At 43.0% G+C, this 22,445-nt stretch overlaps 1 protein-coding gene across 1 annotated transcript; it reads left to right on the top strand.

Annotated features, from left to right (window-relative positions):
* The first annotated feature begins 1,215 nt into the window (after positions 1–1,215).
* TRIL (TLR4 interactor with leucine rich repeats) lies at positions 1,216–5,820 on the top strand. The gene is given in 2 exon segments (XM_030971928.1): positions 1,216–3,166; positions 3,169–5,820. Coding segments are annotated over 2 exon segments (2,199 nt in total). The 5' UTR covers positions 1,216–1,455; the 3' UTR covers positions 3,657–5,820.
* The last annotated feature ends 16,625 nt before the right edge of the window (positions 5,821–22,445 follow it).

Raw genomic sequence — 22,445 nt, 5'->3', positions numbered from 1 at the left:
AGTTAGATCAAAGTAACTTGAAAGCAGACAACAGGGCCTCACCTGAAAGATCCACTCATTCTACCTGCTCATGTTGACATGGCCACTAAAACAAAGCTCCCACAAAAGCTATCTAAAGCCTTTTGTTTAGAGAAAAAAACAAGGCTTGTGCACAACTCTAGTCCAGAAATGTACTCTGTGTGCAGTTGCATACAACTTCATGTGTAATCAGTTTCCAACATATTTATTAAATTCGCAACACAGTAGTCGGGTCATTACCTTATTTCCCTCATCATCCCTGGATATCTTATATACCTAAGTATTTAGCCATTTCCTCCTGCCCTTAGGCACTTATTTACTCGATTGGCAACGTCTTAGAAAAACAAAAAATGTCAAAGGGAAAGGCAAGTCATTGAAAGGATGGGTACCCATTATGTTTCGTTTTCAGTATGCTTTCCAACACCTTCCTTTTGCTCTGAATTTGTGTCTTGTTGGGCAAGAAGAATCCTTAAAACGGGAATTTCTGAAGAACATCTGGATCATTCTGAGGAGCCCCTCATGGAGCTGGAGGCATGATCAATTACATCCTCACTGGCAGCGTTTTCGGGAACCTAGTGGGCAGGACGCTGCAGAGAAAGAATGAAAATTCATTCCTTTATGTACTACAGGAGGCTTAGTCCTCTGATTGCCGTTTGCTCAACACAAAGAGAAGTCCTCAATCCGTGGTAAACCGTAACTATTGCTTTTGGCAGGTTTCTAAATACAAGGGAAAAAAAAAAGAGATGGGGTGGGCAGACGACGTCTAGTTTACTTCTGCTCCCTTCCCCCTCCCCGATGAGCAGCTCTATCTGCAACCCATGTGGCTGGGAGGCAGCCACAGCCGGTTCCAATTCCTACTTTCCCACTCTGCGCCCCTGCTCGCTGCCGGGGCTGAGCCGAGCCAGGACCGGCCGCGGGCTTCCTCCCCCCGCCCCCCCGCCGCGCCGTCCTCCCTCTCCCCCGCTCCATCCGATCCTCCGGTCCCCCGGGGCACAGTGTGGGAAGTACGAATTTCCGCTGAGTTTTCTCGGCAACTTTCGGAGCTCGTCTTTCTCCCGCTCCCCGCTCCGCCCGCCGCCCCCCTGCGTCCCCTCCCTGCCCGTCCCCTCCGCCCCCGGGAGCGCCGGCCGAGCAGCCGCCCCGCTCCGCTCCGCAGCGCGCCCGCCCCCGCGGCAGCGCCGGCCCCGCCACCGCCGCCCCGCAGCCCGTGGGCCGCGAGGGGCGGCAGAGCCCCGGCAGCGCTCCCGGCCGCCCCGGCCGAGCCCATGGTGCCGGGCACCGCGACCTGCAGCCGCCGCCGCCGCGCCCGCCTGCCCGGTGCGGAGCTCAGCCCGGCGCGGAGCAGAGGAGGGGCCCATTAGCAGCCGCGGAGGAGGCGGAGGGGATGCCGGAGAGACACAAAGCCGGCGGGGGAAGCAGCCCACGGCTCGTCCCGGGATGGGGGCGCCGCGCCGGGTCCGCCTGATGCTGCTGCCGCGGGTGCTCTGGGGCTCCGTCCCCCTCATCCTCCTACTGCTGCTGCTGCCCGCGGCCGAGCCCATCTGCCCCGAGCCATGCGACTGCCAGCAGCACCAGCACCTCCTCTGCACCAACCGGGGCCTGCGCTCCGTGCCCAAGACTGCCGAGCCGCAGGATATCCTCACCTACAGCCTCGGGGGCAACTTCATCGCCAACATCTCCGCCTTCGACTTCCACCGCCTGGCAGGGCTCCAGCGCCTGGACCTACAGTACAACCGGATCCGCTCGCTGCACCCTAAGGCCTTTGAGCGCCTGGAGCGGCTGGAGGAGCTTTATTTGGGCAACAACCTGCTGCCAGCGCTGGCCCCTGGCACCCTCAGCACCCTGGCCAAGCTGCGCATCCTCTACGTGAACGCCAACGAGATCGGCCGTCTCAGCGCTGCCTCCTTCTCTGGCCTCGACAGCCTTGTCAAGCTGCGGCTGGATGGCAACGAGTTGGGCTCGCTGGGCGATTCCACTTTCTCAGGGCTGCCAAACTTACTCTATCTGCACCTGGAGTCCAACCGCATCCGCTGGCTGAGTCGCGGTGCCTTCACTGGCCTGGCCAAGTTGCGCTTCCTCGACCTCTCAGGGAACCAGCAGAGCTCCCTTCGCCACCCAGACATCTTTGGGCCGCTGCGCTCCCTTCACACCCTGCTGCTGGCCAGCAACACCCTGCGGCAGCTGACAGGGGGGCTCTTCCAGCACCTGCCTGGCCTGGCAAAGCTCTCACTCAGCGGCAACCGACTGTCTCACCTGGCCCCGGATGCTTTCAGGGGGCTGGGCTCGCTGAAGGAGCTGCGCCTGGAGGGGAACCTGCTGAGCCACCTACCTGCCACCCTACTGGAGCCGCTGGACAGCCTGGAGGCACTGGATCTGAGCCGCAACGCACTGACCGCCCTGCACCCGGCCGCCTTCGGCCGCCTCGGCCGCTTGCGGGAGCTCAGCCTGCGGGACAACGCACTGGCCACGCTCCCCGGCGAGCTCTTCGCCTCCAGCCTGGCCCTCTACCGCTTGGAGCTGGAGGGGAATGCCTGGAGCTGCGACTGCCGCCTTCGCGGCCTCAAGCACTGGCTGGCGGCCTGGCACTCCCAGGGCCGCCTGCTCACCGTCTTCGTGCAGTGCCACCTGCCACCCGCCCTGGCCGGCAAGTACCTCGACTACCTGCAGGATGCCCAGCTGCCGCTGCCGCAGGACGGCGGCCCCTGCCCCGATGGTGCCTCTGCCTCCCCGCCATCCCCCGAGGGACTTGGCGGCAACAGCAGTGCAGCAGGGCTGCCCCCAGGGCCACCGCCGGCCGCCTCCACCGCCCGCCTGATGCTGGGGGTGCCCATAGCCGCCAGCCCCACGCCGGCACCGCTGCCCAGTGCAGCGGCGTGGCCCCGACGGGCCGATGCCGCCGGGGTCCCGCCGCTGGTGTCCGACCCGTGCGACTTCAACAAGCTGTTCCTGCATAACCTGTCGGTGGAGGCGGTGGGCTCCAGCTGGGTGACGGTGCGCTGGGCCGTGCGGCCGCACCGCAGCCCCCGCCTGCTGGGGCCGGCGCGATTCCGCCTCCTCTTCGACCGCCGCGCGCCGCCGTCAAGTTCCAGCGCCGTGTACCTGCCGGAGCGCGGGGAGCCGGCGGCCACGCTGCGGGAGCTCCGCCGGGACACCCCTACCTCGTGTGCGTTGAGGGCGTCCTGGGCGGCCGCGTGTGCCCGGTGGCGCCGCGGGACCACTGCGCCGGGCTGGTCACCCTGCCCGAGGGCGGCACCGCGGCGGCGGCGGCGGGCGGGCCTCGCGGCCCCGACCAGCAGCTGCTCACGCTGGTGCTGCTGGCGGTGAACGCGCTGCTGCTGCTGGCGGCTCTGGCCGTCTGGGCCGCCCGCCTGCTGCGCAAGAAGGTGCTGGGCCGTCGGCGTCGGAAGGCGGCCCCGGTCCACGTGCGGCAGCTGTACTCCACACGCCGCCCGCTCCGCTCCATGGGCACCGGAGTGTCCGCCGACTTCTCGGGCTTCCAGTCCCACCGGCCGCCTCGCGGCGCCGCTGCCTGCGCCCTCAGCGAGGCCGACCTCATCGAGTTCCCGTGCGAGCGCTTCCTGGACAGCGGCGGCGGCCGGCACGGCGATGAGCACCTGCTGCAGCGCTTCGCCGACTGAGCCCGCCGGGGCCCGCGGCAGCGCGGAGGGGAAGGCGGGCGCCGCTCTGCCAGGGGATGGTGCGGGCCCAGGGGTCGCGGCCTCCGAGGGGATGGTGCGGCTCCGTGGCTGCGTTCAGCCGCCCTTGCTGCGGGCCGGGGCTGAGGCTACCTGTGGGACGGGGTTACTTCTGGCGGCACCTCACCGTTTTGTCAGGAATCGTCGCTAACCCAAGGAAAAGCCCTGACAGGCGGTAACCGTGCCTTGCCATGAGGAGCAAACGGCAGGAGCTACTGCCAAGAGCGGCCAGTGCCTCCCCTAAGGAAACTCCGAGCTGTTAATTTAAGTGTGCTATTTTACAGGTGGTTTCCTCTGACTGCAGGTTGGGAACAAGTTCAGTGAGCGGCCTGGCCCTGTGTGAGGAGCTTTGAACAGGTCTTTTCCAAGGCACCAGCCCTTCCTAATCAAAAATTTGGATCAAGGGTCATCTTTTCATTGAACTGTTTGCAACCAGGGCTGGAAATGTAGGGGTTTTTGCTCAATAGTTTGAAGGGCTGTGCCGTTTCAACTCAAACCGAATGTGAGGCAATTTAATGTGCACACGTGTGCTTTTATACTTTTCTGTAAATGAGAAACAATAATGCAGCTGGTTAGTTCTACAGGAATATTTTGCTGACACCACTAAGAAAAAACTAACAGTTTTTTGTAGAATGTTTACATATGAGCTATTTTTAAATTGTTTTTTAATAAATACTGCTTGGTACTTGTACACATTAATGTGTGCTGTTGTCTGGGTCAGCAGATGGTCAGCAGATCACTGACCCTCACATAATCCATTTTAATTTCTAAATGGGTGGGTGCAGAGGTGAACTATTGATGGATAAATAATCATTGGTGCCTTATTTCAGAAACAATAATAGGTGAGAATATTTCAGGAATGTGAAACAATTTTTATCTTAACAGGCAATTCTCTCCTAGCCTTAGTCTACTAAAGTTAGAAGCTTTATGTACCTCACTGTGAAATAAAACATTTTGTGTATTAATCTAGATTATGCGTTTTGTGTAGCTGAGTGAGTAATGCTAGAGTTAAACCCTTATGCAGTAGTATATAATGTTTGAGTTGTTTTGGTTTGTTGGTTGTTGTGGTTGTTTTTTTTAATTAGGATTTTGCTTTTGGTTTCAGAGCAATGCTAATCATTTTATGGTCAGTTGCTCTCTACTTCTCAGACTTTTTCCTAAATATTTACAGAATGTGGTTCTGTTATTACAAAATATGGTGGTTTAGTTTACATTAATAATTCTCGCTGTGTGGTCTACAAATGAGCTGGTTAAAGAGGTCCAAATCGGGATTGCACTTTAAATGCAAATGTTTTAGAAGGAGTTTGGTAAATTGCTGAGACCATTGATACAACTTCTGCTCCTTTGAATTTAATGTGCAACCTCAGATGAACTCTTGTGGAACTGAATGGCTTGAAGGAAGTGTTAATGTACTATGGAGACATTTGTCTCAATATCATGCATTCATTGCTGACCCGAGGTGTTCGTGACTACAAGTTGTTTATTACCATAATTGCAAGTAAGCAATTTGGAGGTTTTCTCTCTTTCTTTTTTCTTCTCATTTTTTTCAGATGAACAAGTGTTTACAAAAGATACCATAGTAACTGATACCTTCTGTTGGAGTTCAGTGACTGAATAGAGAGAAAAGACTTTATGTTCTGAGGGAGAGGGTGTAGAGATAATTTGCCTTAATCTCTGTCTTTTCTATGGAGAAAAAAAAAATCAAAGTCTTGTTTCTTGGGTCAGTCGTAAGAAATCCTTTGGGATTTCATTTTGACAGGCTGTAGCTTTCATGAATATCAGGGGCCAAACTCGGTCATCAGTGTATAGATTAAAATTCACTGCAACAGACACCATGCTGAATGGAATTAAAATTTAGGGAATGCAGTATCAGGTTTCATTTTTTGTTAAGAATTTAAAATTTCTGTTCTCTTGGACACCTAGGTGCTTTTGGCCATTTATGATTGTGGAATGCACCACTGTTTGTTGTTAGAAATGCAGTGGGATTATTGAGTAAAGCTGTGTATCACACTAACGTTAGCTCTATCACTGGATATTCTTCCAATGGGAGATGCATAGATGCTGTACATGGTTATAGTCAATTGTCAATAAATCCATTTGCTGAAAGAAAATTTGTGTCTTACCTTGTGTCTCATCAAGCATGCTTCTTCAATCATAGATTGGCTGTAACTACTTCATTTTATGAGCATGAGGGCTCTGGACAATGTCTCATCATTCTTTTAATATCTTTTGATATGAGAGAACATACATAATGTTTCCTATTGTGTTTGGACAGTGCAAACAGTAAAATAACTAAAACAGGCAGTTCTGAAACAGTTAGACCGCTGTCTCAAGGTAAGCTAATAAGGTGCTGTTACATCAGAGAACTATTGATCCTTTATGAGGAAAATTAAGAAAAAATGAGTGTTTGGGATCATAACAGTAGTTTATGCTCATTGGAAGTTACAGTTCTGAGAGGTTTTCAGTATTATCAGGCTAATGATATCAGGGTGTCTTGTTCAGCATAGGCATGTTATTCTAATTAAGAATTCACTGCTTGTATTTGATTTTTTGCAAACATCTGGAGAAATGCTAGAATGAAATGGAACTGGCTTTTTTTATTTCAACCTAGGAGAAGTAGATACATAGATCTGCACAACAGCAAAAATAAAAAGAGTTAAGAGAATGAAGCTGTTGGCGTTTTAAAAGCCACAATTTCTGTAACTCTAGGAATGCTTACAGGCTTTGTCTGCAGATATTACTTGCAGCATCTTTGTAGGGAGGGAACTGTGCTAGCAGGTGGTTGAGGAAAGAAATGTCAGTGACCTTGAACAACTGAAAAATGTAAATACAACATGGCTCTGTTTTTATCAGTAGTATTTATATGTATTTGTGTCTTTTTTAAAGTAAGCTCCTTCCTAAAGAATGACTGCAAAAACAGCCCTTTCTAAATGGATGACTCTGCCCTGAAATTGTGCTCAAAATGTTTATCTTTCTAGCAGAAATAGAGTTTTACTGCCGTATCCTCTCATGGAATCCATGCAACTCAGGGAAGAGTGAAGTGAGTACTGTTCTGCTGAGTAATTACTGAACATGGCATATATCAAAGATTGAAAATCACCAAAATACTGCCCCATCAAATTAAGTGGGCTGCTGCTGGGGGGTCTGCAAGAGGTACCAGGGCTTCCCTGGTGTCAGCACTGCTTGATTTGGCAGGCTCTGTCACCTCCTGCTCCCCCTCATCAATTCCCGACTTCATCCAGCTGGCATGGTTGGTTGTGCAGCTGGAAGGTGAACTGTGAAACTGATCCTTCTGGAAAATAACCTTTCCTAGCACCTCCCCTCTCCCCCATTTTTCATCCAGCTCAGTTTCTGTGATTCTGCTTAACTCACACAAGTACTGGGTGGTGAGTTCAGAGGCAGGAAAGAACAGTGAAGGATGGAAAGCTGCTGGACAATCTCGATTAGTCTTGACATTCAGTTTGGCCACAGTAAGAAAATCTAGGCTATTCACATTAGAGAAAAATCCTCTGTAGGTGATCTAACTTTACTGGAAATTATTAATGATCAGCAGAGTTGAAAATGCTTAGAACCTCTTTTTAAGATCCTAGAAATATTGAGGTTACAGCATGGGGCTAGAGAGAAACAATCTGGAGACAACAGAGCTACAATGGTGTCAGAGAATGTCTGCATGTGGATGAAGGCCCCTTGTCAAAAAGCACTGCTTGACTATGAGAGCCTGAGCTAGCACAGTTAAATTTATAAAAATGTTGATTTCTTTATGCCGTGCTGTTTACTTTTCACAATGCACTGCAAGTGCCACATTTATAAATGTCAACATTTGAACCCTTAGAAGAAGGGACTGGGTAAAGTATGCATGTCTCTTGTGCCTTCTCCCTTCTGCTCCTTCCTGGAAGAGATTTGAAAAATGAGGATTTGGGAGGAAAAAAAGTCTGCTCCAGGATATTTATTTGTCTACTTATCAGGATATTTATTTAACTAGTAAACTAACATTCTGATTGTAGGGGATGAGTCTACAAAAATAATTTGTTTCCATGAGAGTATACATATTTTGAGAAAACTCTACCAGTGAACAAGGGAAATACTACTTGATTTCCAAAAACCTGGCTGCTCCCAATAATTCATATTTCTCTGGCCACCAAGGGTGTACATATATTGTGTAAGATCCTTGAGCAAACCTTTGGTTTAAAGAAATATCTTTAAAATTAAAATTGATTAATTAAATTCAACAAATTATGCATGCATAGGGATGTACTTGATTTTTTCAGGTGGGCAACTCCTTTGAGATAAGTTGTTCCATAAATGTTGAATCTATAATCTGATATTTTCTAAGTAGAAATGAGGAATAAGTATTAGGAAACAGTGTGTGCTGGATGTTGGATTTATCCTTTTTGCTCCATGCTAAATATAGCATTGTTTTGGCAGCCTGTCCCAAATACTGATGTTGTGTTTTTCTCCATAAAAAGTTGAGTTTTCTCAAGTGCATACTTTAATTCCCATAGAAATTAAATTCCTGTAGAAAAATAGTCAATTGTCTTTAAACACAAATATTTATCTTAGTATCATTGTACATGACTTTATTTATAGAGATGCTCCTTGATAAGTATTTTAAAATAAATTGATATCTCATTTGTTTTCACAAACAAGACCATAAGAATTAGAATGAATAATACAGTATGAATAAATAGTTGGAAGAAAACTGTTTCAAACATAATAGAGATATTTACTAACAAAGTGGGAATCTGACACTTTAAAGAGACTTTATGAGTTTTATGCTGTGACACACATCTTCTTTGTTGTTGGATTTTTAAAAGTACATTTATTTATAGTTTGATAATCTAGGTTTAATAATTCTATGATGTAGAAATAAACTGTTTATTGTATAGAAATGGGAAGACCCCTACATAAATATATCTCAGAAGCTATTGAGTGTGAAAAAGAAAGTTGGCATACTGTTAAAAGTATTTATTCTCACCAAAATATAACCTGATTTTTCATTGCAAAGTGCATTTGAAGCTATTGCCAAGTAAAGCAGTTTTTAGCTAATAAATTGTGGTGTTTCTTGACTTCAGATATAGGTGTAATCCTGTTCTTTACTTTACTGAGGTGTTTTTTTTTAATGTCCAGACAAACATAATCTCTAATCACTTTTTTTTTCCCCAAATATTTCAATTTTGTGTATATTCAGTATTTGAAAATACTTTATTGCACTTCTGAGATCCACCCATGTGGAACCTGTACCAAGAGAGAATCTGAACAAACATTAAAGCAATCTGTCAGTCAACATATGCATAGCACTTTGTAATGTAGCAAGTGCTCAGAGGTTGTGGAGTGAGTGGTTTATTTTTTAGAATATTGTGAGAATGAATGCCCAACAAAACATTCATGCAGAGTCACAGCTGTGCTTTCTAGTGATGGCAAATGTCTTACTGTAATGTAGCACCTGATACATCAATCTGGGCTGGTCTAGTTCATTTTGCTTTGCCATATGAGACTAGGAAAAAACCAAACTTGACTATAAGACTAGAATTCAAGGAAATAGAGCAGATAAGCTTTTTGTGAAGTCCTTGGCAAAAATCCTTAGCCAGCATTTTCCTGGTTCATTTAGCTTCTCATGTGTGCATTTGTTTCATTGTCATTAGTTCAGTGCGTTTGTTTACTTGTAGTAAATATTTAGAAGTAATTTGAATAGCTGGAGAAGGCCTGGATAAATATAATAGATAGGAATCATATACAGAAAGATAATGAGACAAGTTTTCTCACTGAGAGATTGATTTATCTCCTAAGGGACAAATAGTTCAGGGATGTTGTCTTTGAAATAAACCTGAATGTCAGTTTTAAGTCAATAAAGGAATATTCTTTCCATGGAACATGAAGAAGGTAGGAAGGTTGTAAGTAGTTCCATGGTGTTCTCATTTAATTCCTTGCCAACAAGAGCCAAGATCGGCATTTGTTCACAAATTATATTACATGGAGATACATGTGTATCCTGTCTGGATCCAGAAAAGTTCACTGAAATAGTATCTGTGGTTCATTGTTACACTGCTGTACTTCATCCTGACAGTGAGAAGGACCTCTTTTGATATGTCCAAATCCATATTTTAGTACAATCTTTAGCTTCTCATCTGTCATTGTACCATTAACATACCTATGATTGTACCATTTATTTTCCTCGCCTTGCTAAATATTTAAACATTGAAGTTAAATTTCAAAGTTGCTCAGCACTGTAGCAGCCTCTATCTGAGTGCTGTAAAACAATTTGAAGTGGGGGGGGTTACACAGTAGTGATACCAATTGGATGAAAGGTCAAAAAACATTTCACTGTAGAGGAACACTCTAAAGAAAAGAATGGTTTGAGAAGAAAAATGTTGTTTATAACTGAAGGATAACATGGTTTATTTGCCATTACTATGTCACGATCTAAATCTTGAACAAGTATGCGGCAAGACAGGGAGCATATGTTAGACTTATGAGACAGTTTGGAGTGTTGCTCAGTACATACAGCAGATGTTCTAGCTTGCCTTTTTTTTTTTTCAGCAACAGCTTAATCCTTCTTCTGTTTTCACTCCATGAGAGTGAAAAGACTTTAAGACTGTTAATGCAGGGACCCATCATTAATAGGTCTGTGGTGATGGAATTAATTGTATTGGAGGACTGTGCTCTAAGACATTCGGCTTAAAAAGAAATACATAACTTCTCAGATCTGATCAGTTGGAGAGATGAACTTTAGTGTTAACTGACACGGAAATGTCTTTCTCAGCTGATCATTACTAAAGAGGGACAATCTTTCACAAGCATTGCTGTAAGTTGTTACCTTATGGTAATTTAAATACATTACCATAAGGACCCAATTAATTAATTTTCCCCAAACCAAATTTCTCCTCTTCCTCTTGTTGCCTAAACCATATAATTTAAAACATTTTGCCAAAACTTTTGGGGTTGTTTTCCTCCCAGTATCACTCCTGTATTAGGTATTGGCAGTATAAAACTCTGTTGCAGCTTTTTAATGCAAGGGTGGCAGAAATAACTCAGAGGTATCTGTACTCACTGAGTTCAATATGAAAATGAATGAAGTAGTAAATGAGCCAAAAATCTGGAACTTCCCAGTAGTTCCTGTAAGCCTGGTGAAGGTGCTGGGATCCTTGCTGTACAGGTCTACTTGCACCTTCCACCTCAGTGCTCTTCCTGGTGCAGCACTACCTTCTGGCATCTCTCTCACTCCTTGGCATAGGGGGTTTTTCCAAGAAACTTGGGGCATTCAGGCCAGCAGGTGTTTATTTTTTTCCTATCTCATTTTTAAACTCTGTATAAAGGGAGTTTGTTTTGATTTGTTTTATCTGTTTTGAAATAAGAGATAACAGCCATTTACAGCCTACAGATAACAGCCAAAATGCAATCTGTTCTTAGTAAGAAAAGGAAGGAGTATTGAATTTTCAATAAATGCTGCTTAAATTGAAGTTATTCTGTTCAGTAATGATTTGTGATTGGAATGGTTCCCTGGGATCCCACTGATACTATTCTGCTGCATAAAGTGCAGAGCTTTTGGTTTTCCTGCTAGGATATATCCCTAAGAACCTGAGACTGTAGAGGTCCAGCAGAAAATAAAGACATCTCTTCCTTCCATTTCTGTGGCTCAGATGGAAAAGAGATTCAGGCTCAGCATCTTTTTCATTAGAATGGCTAAGAACTTTATTTATTCTACAACATATGTATTGACCTAAGTTGATTTGGTAACTAGAGAGTTATAAATAGTATTCACACTAAAGGGAACATCAAAAACCTGACATTTTTGAAGATGAAGTCTCCGTAGTTTTCCTCTGTAAAACTGAAGTCAGCACAGGCTGAAGTAACTGGCAGTTTGCTGAAGGTGCTAACAGCTCTTTGAGGTGTTTGCAGTATATAATTGGCTGCACTTTCAAATAGTCTCTCATATATTTTATTCAGTATTTAGAGTAAGTCCCAGGCAGAAAATACTAATGAATGCCAAACTGTAAGCTTCCAGTGATACTGATCTACCCAGATGTTGCCTTCATTTGTTTTTATTTGCACTTGCAAGTGCACCTGAGGCATACCTGAATTTCAGTCTGATCATATGCTTTTATCCAACCTGCTAAAATCACCTACCATTCTAATTAGCACGGCTATACCTGTAAATCTCTGCCATTCTCACTTATAAGGTTTTTACTTTTAGCCTTTTCACTTACACTGTGGTAGAAAATCATCTTAATTTGCAACCTCCTAGACCTTGAGGTATGCAGTTGCTTATGAAACAGGAGAATTGACAATTTTTCCAACCTTCCAAATACAGTCAAACTGTAACAATCAGAACAGGTTAGTTTTGATTTTTGTTTCACACACAAACACCCACACCCTCGTGGTAAAAACCATGATGGATTAGAGCTTTGCCATATACTACATTTGCCAAAATCTACCAGAAGTGAGAGTAGTGGCAGGACTCAAACATGTATGCATTAGAATAATCATTTGGCTGTTCAGATATGGAACACTACAAAATTTGAGCATGTGAAAAACATCACTAGACCTGATTTCATATTTTAGGAATTATAAGTTACTATATTGTGGGGATTTTCCCCTGAAATGTTCTTTGCCATCTTCGCGATTTTATTTTGCTTCTCCACCTGCCTAGAGGCTTTTGGATTAATACAGTAAGAATGACTGGAATATGTGTTTAAGGAGGCTGAACATCCTCTCAATGTGTCTGAGAAGCTGGAGGTGCTTAGAAAATATGCTGCCTTACAAAATGTGCAAAATACAGATTTCAAGAGGCATCCAAGTTCAACATTAGGGTCATTACATGGATAGCTGTCCAAATTCATGTGTTATACTGTGTCTCTCCTGTTATCCTCCCTGTTATCCTCCTTGTATATCCCTAATATACTATTAGCGGCTTTTTGTCTCTCCTTGTGGTAATGAGGTGTCATGTTTTGTACCTCTTACTTTGTGTTTTGACCTGGTTCTTCAGTAGCCACTCAGGTTGCATTTTTCTGCAGAGTGGCGAGCAAAAATATTGGGTATTGTTTTTATGCAGTATCAAAAAAGTACAAGGAAAGAGGAATTATGGATTTAGGAAATGTCTTTCTTGCCTAAAGCTTTATCATTCAGCTGACAATAATGCAGGCAGACAGCCCCAGTGATCTATGTGATCTATTTGGTCTGATTCTTCAGAACAACTGCTGCCCCTCCTGGGAGGGAAAAACTGTTGGACTTCTCCTGTTCTATGTTTGTGATCTTTTCATTTTGGTTGAAACTAGTTTCTTAAGTTTCTTGACAAACATAGGTAAAATCCTGACATACGTGACCAGTGGCAGACCTTTTATCACCTGTATGTGTTTTCACTTCAAAGAGCTTGCATAGCTCCTGTTTTTCAGACAGTGCCCTTTGGACCAGAAGTGATCAAAATCAGACAAAAACAGTCAGAAATTGATTTTTGTTCAGGCATCTGAATATTCAAAACAAGAGTAATTCATACATTATAAAGAGGAATTCTGAATCTGGCATGATTCTCTAAGGCAGTCATTTCATTTTAGGCAGCTTCTCTTGCTGGTCTCCCCCGCAGCGCTCTCCCTCTGTCCCATGCCACCCCTCTGTGCACTGCTGGCATCAGCATGCATTTCTCAGAAGCCTTTGGCAGTTGATTTGCTTCATGGGTTTTGGGTTGGGGTTTTTTCCTGCTGTATAATAGGCCTTGTCCATGTGCCCTCCTTCTTTGCCTTTTCAGGTTTTTAAACATCAGGATTATGGCAACTGGGTCATTACAGGAGAGCTGCCAAAACTGAGTCATGACCTCTGTGTTTTGAAGTCAGGGGTCAGAGTTGATGCTTTATCTGCTTAACTGCAATGCTGAAACATTTTAAACAACCTTTGTTTCATAATTCCTCTGCCCTTTTAGTGTCCTCAAATGGTCAATTTACTCTTCTGAAAAAGTAAATGGAGTTTTCCTGACTCATCTTTTCCATGTAAAGTCATTATGTCTGACCAATAAATACAAAGTTCCAAAGAGCACATACTTTGCAGCTGAAAAGGTCGGAATGGCATGCATTTTCCTGAAGGGACAGAAGCCCTCTCAGTATATCCAGGAAGACTTTATTAACCATCCATTTAAAATTATGTGAAGTTGTATATTACTTTGCAAAAGGGATTGTTTTGGAGAACAGCATTGGATATAACTGAAACTATTATATATTAAAAACAAATTTAAAGTACAGGATTAGAGCATAAACCCACAGTTGTTTACGAATCCTCCAGATTAAATAGTTATTCCTAGAATTATTTGTTTTATTTGTATTTTGGCAAATACATTGTGCCAAACTGGTGTAGCACAACTGACCCCAAGGCAGCCCAGTTTTAGCTAATTGTGATGGATCTAAATCAGACCTGAACTTGAGCCAATTTTTCTATTTTCCTGCTTCTGCTGCAAAATTTAGCTGTGGATATTAAGAAGAATTGATGGTCCATTTAAATAGGAATCTGATTAAACAAATCAATTTTTTATCTGTTTCACATAACTGTGAAGCTATACTCTCATAATTGGTGAAGCAGTGTGTGAAACAAATTGATTTCCGGAAAATATTCATCTGTGATTCAGCTACACCCGTTACACTTCTTGGAATATCACACGGAAAATCAAGCTACCAAAAGGAAACATCTGTTTGTGTCTGAAAACCCAAATATTTCTGAAGTTTAGCAACATGAATTCTTCTTGGGGCTGCCACCACTTATATTCAGCTCTGGAGCAAATACCAAAAGGATACTTGAGGTGACCTTTTGTATCAGATTAAACAAAATGAGAAAACACTTGGCAATCACACTTCCTCTGCTAGGCCATGGGAAATAGCAGAGCAGAGGAACAGATACAGTAAAAACATATTCATTCAATCTCGTTTGCTTTAGAGGAGTCCAGCAGTGGAAAGAACAACTAACTGTGAAAACCTGAGGTCCCTGTAATTTGGCACCTCTTGAAGACTGTCTAGATTGTCCTGACAAGGGCTGTCTCAAGCAGCAATAAGACTGGAGGGGATGGAGAAAAACAAAGGACTAGAAAACATTATGAGAAATGAGTTTATTTCAAAAGCTATTTCTTAAGGGGTGAATGTCCCAGTGGACTGCAGTTTTGGTATCAGTGTTCTTGTTGCATGTAAACATACTGGGTCTAAATATTTTTTCATGTATTTCTTTAAAACACTGTGTGGATTTCAAAGTTCCTGTGCCTTGGTTATTCTGTGACTCCCTTGTTTGTTGGTGTGCTAAGCAAAGCTTGGGGAGGGAAACAAATTGTAGTTTCCCAGTAAGGTTAAGCTGGCACAAACTTTTCAGAATGCTGTTAAAATGACAGCCCTGTTTGCCGGTGGATGGTCATCCCCTCCATCTGTCCATCCAGAACATGCTGGGCAATGACACTACTGATAAGATATGTTGCTGCTGCTTGCTGCTTGTTGGCAAGGCAACTGGGCAGTTTATTTGCATCTAACAATGCACAAATGATAGGGATACTCAGCTCTACTAAGCAAATTATAGATCTATGATCAAAGGACACCCCACTCTAAAAGGTGAACAGATAAGGCAGTCCTCAGGAAAGGGAGGATGAATGCAAATGTTTACCTGTTATAATGATTTGCATTATTATGCAGTAGTCCTTAGTACACTAAGGACTCACTTAAAGAGGTTAAATCTTGGACCTTACGTGCAGTAGGGATTGCTTGGTTTGGTTTGCTCAAGCTGGTTGTTCAATACCCCAGGTGATTCTCTACCTGTTGCAGCCTGCCTCTGTGGTGCCTCGCTCTGTGCTGTTGCCTTCTGTCCAAGCCTGCTCAGATCTTGGAGTTCTTCCTTGTGTGCAAGGGCTTAACACCTGCAGGCTTCTCCTAACTGGATGGGATGCCGTGGACACCCTTCCTCCTCCTTCCAGAGGGGAGCAGCTGCAAGAGGAGTGGGAAAGCACGAGGACATTGAGATTTCCACCACAGTCATATGTGAGCAAGGAGCCCAGAATACCAACTGCAGCTTCCAGACCAGTTGTGTAGCCAATAGGCAGGGAGGGGAAAACAAGGAAAGGGAGATGTTGCCTGGAGACAAAGCTTCAGCAACCACAAGAATGATGGCCAAACAAGGGCTTGGTGAGGAAAACAGGGTAGCAGCATGCAGAACTTTTGACCGGGTTATTTGACTGAAAATTCAAGGCCAAAAGTGCTCATTGGGTTGTTTCATTGTTTCATTCTTCCATCTCTGTCTAACAGACAGGAGACAGATCTTCCTGTTTGCTTGGGCTTTTTTAGAAGAAAGGAATATGAGTGTCTCAACTCTCTCACCACCCCATAACCCCCTTTGCCCATCTGTAGTCAGAGTCCACTGAGGACAGCATTCTCTTGAAAAAATAGGGTCCGTACACACTGTGGGCTGCTGCCTCTGGCAGCAAAGTATCATATCAGTAAGCAGGTCTAAAGGCAGTTTAAATAGGATCACAGACTCTTCCTGGCTCTGGGCCAGCTGAAAGGAGGGGTTCCACAGCCAAGTTCCATCTTTGCCATGCAGCATTTCTGCTTCTCTCTTTCTCCCTGAACAGGTTGCCGTATGTCACACTCACTTTCCCAGGCTCTTGGCATGAGACTTGCAGCTGTGGGTTGATGCTGTCAAATTACAAGTAATGGCAAATATCACATTTCTTGGAAATAAAAGCAATTTCTTTAAAGCTGCTGAAAGTCATGGGAAACTTGCATTGCTGCATGAGGTCTATGTGTAAGCTCCCATCAGGGTGATGGGGCTGTTGCTGGGATGCTATAGGATACTTTTTAACAAGTGAAGGTATACAGTCATGGAGTTCTCTTCACTGATAAGAGACATGATGATATGTGGGCAGCTACACAGAATTAAACTCAATTATTATTTCAGCCACAAACCAAGAAGGTAATTGAGTCCTGTAGGTGGTGTCCTAGTATGAATGTGATCTTCCTCTGCTCTCACATGAGATCTCACTGCAATGTGCAGGGTGTGGAGAAATTCCCCACTGCAGCTGACTTGGCCAGATTGGTAGGAAAGCTCTTGGGGGAAGATCTGGCCTCAGGAGAAGTAGTTTCCTAGACAGAGAGTTTGACTGGCAGTGGTGCACACCCCCTAGCATGTGGCAGGCTCAGCCCTGAGAAGAGAGCAAGGCACACAGTTATTTAATCATCCGTTTAAACAGTCAGGCTACTCACTGCAGGCACTGTGCAGATTTTCTACATGTACCTCTCCTCCTTGAATCTCCCTTCTTTTCTACTCAAGAGTCAGAGCTTGGTAAGAGCCAAAACCCCTACAGACTCTGTAAGACCAGAGCTGCTGACTGAAGGAGAACAGTGTACTGCATGTCCAAAATAGTAGCTGAATTTATGGAACTAGGGATAGAGAGAAGGGAGCACAAACATACATACATTTTTTAAAATGCAACCCTTATGCTTTTTTGGCTTTGTATAGTTTTTGGCTTTTTATGCTTCTTTCTTGTGTCTTTTTCTTTTCACCCTTCTTTCCTTAACTTCTACTTTTCTTAACTTTTTACTGACATTGTTCCCTCACATCTGTTAGAGCCCTTAAAGTGTCTTTCTGGCTGAGTGTTCATTAACCTTTTATGTTATATTGCAGAAAAAAGTAGATTAATTATGTTGTGAAGATTCCCAGCATCTCTCTTGACAGATTTTCTCATGGTAACTTTGACCCCTCTCCTGAGCACAGCTTCCCTTCTCTTTCCTTTAAAAGAGATGTGAAGCTTAAAAATCAACTCATATAAACCCCTTTGAAAGTTTTTGTTCAAGCATAGTTCCTCACAAGTTCATCCTTGGGGATGAACAATTTACCTCTTCAGAATTGTGATGTTGTTGCACATAATTAGAGTTGATGTATTAAGATTATAAACAAGCCAAGTAATTAATTTGATAGTGTATATACAAAACTGAATGACACAAAAAACCTTGGCATATGTATTCTCTGCTTGAGTTGCCCTGGTAGTCTGTATCTTCCATGCCTCAAGACTTTTTATCACTGTACATGGTTTCTCCAGAAAACAGTGGAACATTTCTAAGGCAGCTAGTTTTCTTTGACCCTTTTCTTCCTGTTTTACTTTGATTCCCTTTCCCAATACAAAAGCACAGTTATTTATTTTTCTTCTTTGTTCAAATATCCTTACTTGAATTGGTGAATCAATTTATGTCTCCTTCATAAAATCTGGTAGTATATTTATTCTGAAATTAGTAATTTTCAGTCCCTATCCACTTTCACAGACACAGAAAAAACAGCTTCCTTAGGTTTCACCCTCCCTGTTGCTGGAGGCATATGAAGTTCAGTAGATGATGTTTGGTTTAAAGACTGACTAGAGACTCTTGGGTGGTAATGATATAATCCTGCTCTGATATTGATTGCTATTATTATGTCGTAAGTTCAACTGAAATAGATTTGCACAAATTATTTCAACTGGAGAACATTTAAACAGGGTAACATACCTCAGATCCTTAGGGTCCGTCCAGCCTCATGCATTAGGTAGAAAGCAAGCTTCTTGAGGAATCTGGGGCTTTCTTCAGCAGTTCTCAAAACCAGTAACATATTTCAGGTGAAAACTAGCTGAACGTTATTGGTTCTTCTTGGTTTTTACTGTTAACATTAACCAGACAGGTGAATTTTGTGGAAAAAGTGGAAGGAAAGTAATAAACATCTTTTATAAAAAACTGTCTTAGGTAATTGAGAAGGTATTTGGGAATATATCTATTCAATAGGATACGGAGGTGCAAACAGTATTGACTGCATTCCTGTTTGAGTACTCCATGCTAGTCACTACATTCCAGAATGCTTCTTGAGCTTTCTCAGCTTCTTCTTCACCTAAAACCCCTGTGGCACTTCTGATGAGAAAGTGCATTGCCTCCAGAACTTATCTCCTCATTTACTATTTTTCTTGCAAGTTTTGTTGTTTCTGTGGCAACAATTTTCAGGTTACTTCCTGATCCAGTTTTCCTCTAGAACCTAAATAACAGTGTCACTTCTTTCAGTGTACTGAAGGAAACCAAAGAGTTTTTATCATGTTTTCCATCAGCAAATTTCTATTAGCAAGATTTGCTAATAAGTAACATAAACTGAAACAACTTCATCAGACTAAAGGATTTAGAGAACAGAATTAGTGAGAAATTGACTTCAAAGCCATCTAGATACAGTCCTGGGCAACTGGCTCTGTGTGTCCCTGCTTGAAAAGAGTGTTGGACCACATAACCTCAGAGGTCTCTTCCAATTTCACCCTTCACCTCTTGTGATTTTGTGACTTAATTTTCATCCTTATCCATTTGCATTATTTAAATGGTAACTGAAGCCATTTCCATCAAGCTACAAGAACTGCTAGCTGAAGACATGTAGTGTTTTTTCCCTAATCACATACACCAGAATGTATCTGCTGATAAAGTTCAGTAAAAGAAAATCAAGTATATCCATTTTCTAGACACTCTGTATGTCTAGCAGTAGTAGGGTTTGTTAGTCAGGTTTGGTTTAGATGTTTTTTGGAATGAAAATATGCTCTTTGTTATCTATGCTGGATTTCAAAGATCACTTGGGCCTGTGTCCCTTGAACCTGTTCAGATCACTTTCAGCAAAAACAGTTGGTAAATTCAGTCATTCTTCCTATCTATCTACAGTCCACACACAGTCACTGCTTTTCCCATGCAGTACCTGAAACAATCAGCAGACTTTTATTAGTATCAAAGTTTCAGTGTGTTCCTCAGTGAATCTGAGGGTTGAGCTGTGTTACAGAATTCAAATATTTTAGATAAAGTCAGTCAGTATTATGAATTGCCATCTAAATAATATGGAAGCTTTAATCAGATGGCCTCACCTTCATAATTACTAATTTCTCCTTGGAGTAACTATCATCACAACAATTACAATCACCTTTGCTGAAAACACAAGCACAGACAACCACTGACACTGGGTCACAGCCAATTTAGAAGTCACCAGAGTAATTGCCAGTAATTTGCCCAGCTGCAGTCATCTGTGCTTTAATTTAAATTTTTTTTTCTGTTAATTCTCCTTGTGGTTTCACTTTGATCAGGGAAGAAGTAAACAATGCTATTATTGGGCAGCACTTGTAGTTACTGTGTTTTGGTTTGGAGAAGGGTTTTGCAGAAATACTGAAGGGAATATGAAAATGGTTTTCATTTACACTTCCCTGGTGCCCTTTTAGAGCCCTCTCACAATGAATAAAACATTCTTTTTTTTTTTTTCCCTCTCCCTGAAACATCATAAAAACCCCTCAGCAACACTGTCAATTCCAGTCATACAGAAATTGCAAGCATTAGCAAAACAGCAAATTTGCTGTTCATTTTAATTTGCTTTCAATAGTTCAAATTGTACTGTTCTCTATCTTAAAAAATCCCTCTGAGAGAACTGGAAAACTACTTAGAGAAAAAAAAGAAATGAAAAGAAAAATCTCTCCTGCAAAAATGTGGTGGATCAAGAATTGGGTAGTTTCAGGAAAATAGCAACATTTATGTAAAGCTGTAAATTTGAAATGCTGTCATGCAAATCAGACCATAAAACTCATCTCTAGAAAATAATGTTAGATAAGGAAAGAGGGTTGACTTTTTTCAGATGAGGGAAATCTTATATATGAGTTTTAATGCTTAGCTTCCTGATGAAAATACAGACTGTAATCTTGGTCCATATGAGTTTTTGGCTTGACTCAGTAATTCTGGACAGTCTTGACAGCACCTCCCTATGTTCCAGAGTTTAGAATGAAGTCCCTGAATTCTAGACAAAGCTTTTCTTCCTGTTACCATCTGATGAGACATATTTGATACTATTAAAACCTGTAATAATAATTTCTGTCAATAATAATTTCTGTAAACGGAAAGAAAGAAGAGAGACCAAACTACATATGATTTTTAAAAAACTCCCTATGTTCAAGGGATTTAACCTTCTAAAGCAATTTTAAATGTACATTTGTGCTACAGTTAAAAAATTTAGCTGTCTTGAAAAATCATGTTCAAACATAAAACATTTGAGGTAATTTAATAGTTGGCACTTAAAGCAACTGCAATTTGATGTTCAACTCAAACCAGATGTTTATTTTTTTGTAAGAAGTCTATTCTGTTGTCAAGGGAGAGAAAAAGCATTCAAGGTTATGGAGCAGACATTTCTTACTGCAGTTGATTAGAACAAATTACCAAGAGCTGTACTTCACGTTTGAAAGGCTGAGGCGTTTATGATCTCAGGCCCCAACAATTAAAGAAAACAAAAATAAAGGCATTGAAAGTATACATACTGTGAACAGTTAAACTGCAAGAATGCTGTGGATCCCAAACAGCTGGATCCCATTTGAACTCAAAAGGTTTAATAGCATAAGCCTGCACATCTTCTTTTCTACTTCTAAGGATCATCTGCCAGATGGAGAAGACCCCCCTCTCATTTCCTTGCCCTGTACAATTTTGTTGCAGAATAAAACTTCTCTTGTGGGCTGGAGTGGTACTTCTAAACCAGGGAAAGATATATTGCTCTTAGAGAAGGTCAGTTTGAAGTAAAGGAAACAACAGTAATAAAAAAGTCAGCTTCAGTGGTCAGATGCTTGCAGGAAAGTTATTTTATTTGGGCATCAAGTAAGCTGGCAACCTTGATGAAGTACTGGAATCTGCATCTTTCTGAAAGTGGGATGCATTAGTGAGAGATCAAGTTTTAAGATCATGGTATCTTAAAATGTGCCCAAAAATTACTTCCTCCTCGTTGTTTTGAATAGTAGGTCTTCTGTTGTTGTGCTAATTGGATACTCAACAATGACTCCTCTGTACCTTGTCCAAACTTAGTATTTGGAAATAAATGTAGAAATAGGGCAAAAAGTAATCCTTGTTCAAGACAGTAGTGATCCAGCAACAGGGCTGAAAGAAATCAACAGTGTATGAGCGCTGGCTCTAAGGACTGAAGTTTGCCCTCCTCAGGCCCTTGCTCCTGTCTCCAGTCACACACAGAGTCTGCCAAGCCTGTCTGTAGTATGTCAAGGAACATGCAATTCCTGCCTGGTGTCAAAAAACTTTGCTTCCCAGGAAGATGCTGGTCCTGCTGTCTGTGGGAACCTTCATGGACATGAAAGGAGAGGGGGAGTTGCTTTTTTGCCATGTAATTTAACAACACTGATTAAATAAAGATATCCACAGCACACTGAGTAGCACTAATTACAGCCCTTTTTGCAGAGAGTGCATGGTAGGGGGAATTGCACAGAAACTGAATCACACAAATGCATTTTAAGTATATTTGCTGCAGCCCCACCAACTCCAGCTCTAATAGGATCTCAAGAGGAAAAGTCCTGCTGCTGTCTTTGGAGTGGAAAACTGAAAATAAGTCTTAGGATCATTCTTGAATTGCAGACAGGGGCTGTGTGAGACAATTTGGCTTTCAAATACTCAGCTTCACTGAAGTGCAGCTCACAGCTCAATGTCCAACGATGGAGAGGAATCCAAAATCAGTGAGATAGTCACAGAGTTTCTGTGCTTCTTCTAGCTTGGTTTGCAGTCAAATAAATGCATTCTGCAGCAGGAAAAAAAAAAAAAAAAAAGCAAAAAGGCTTCCAAAGCCTGAATGGATTATCTTCAATGATAATCCCAAACCTCAGCCCTGAAGCACAAGCCTGCACAGCATGATTATATGGTGTTTTAAGCATCAGCTGACTGACCTGTGCTAGAGAGGATGAAGAAACTTTGGTGATAAATGGCTCAAGATAGC

The sequence above is a fragment of the Camarhynchus parvulus genome, chromosome 2, assembly GCF_901933205.1.
Source record: "Camarhynchus parvulus chromosome 2, STF_HiC, whole genome shotgun sequence".
NCBI lineage: Eukaryota > Metazoa > Chordata > Aves > Passeriformes > Thraupidae > Camarhynchus > Camarhynchus parvulus.
This window is presented reverse-complemented; position numbering and strand designations above follow the sequence as displayed.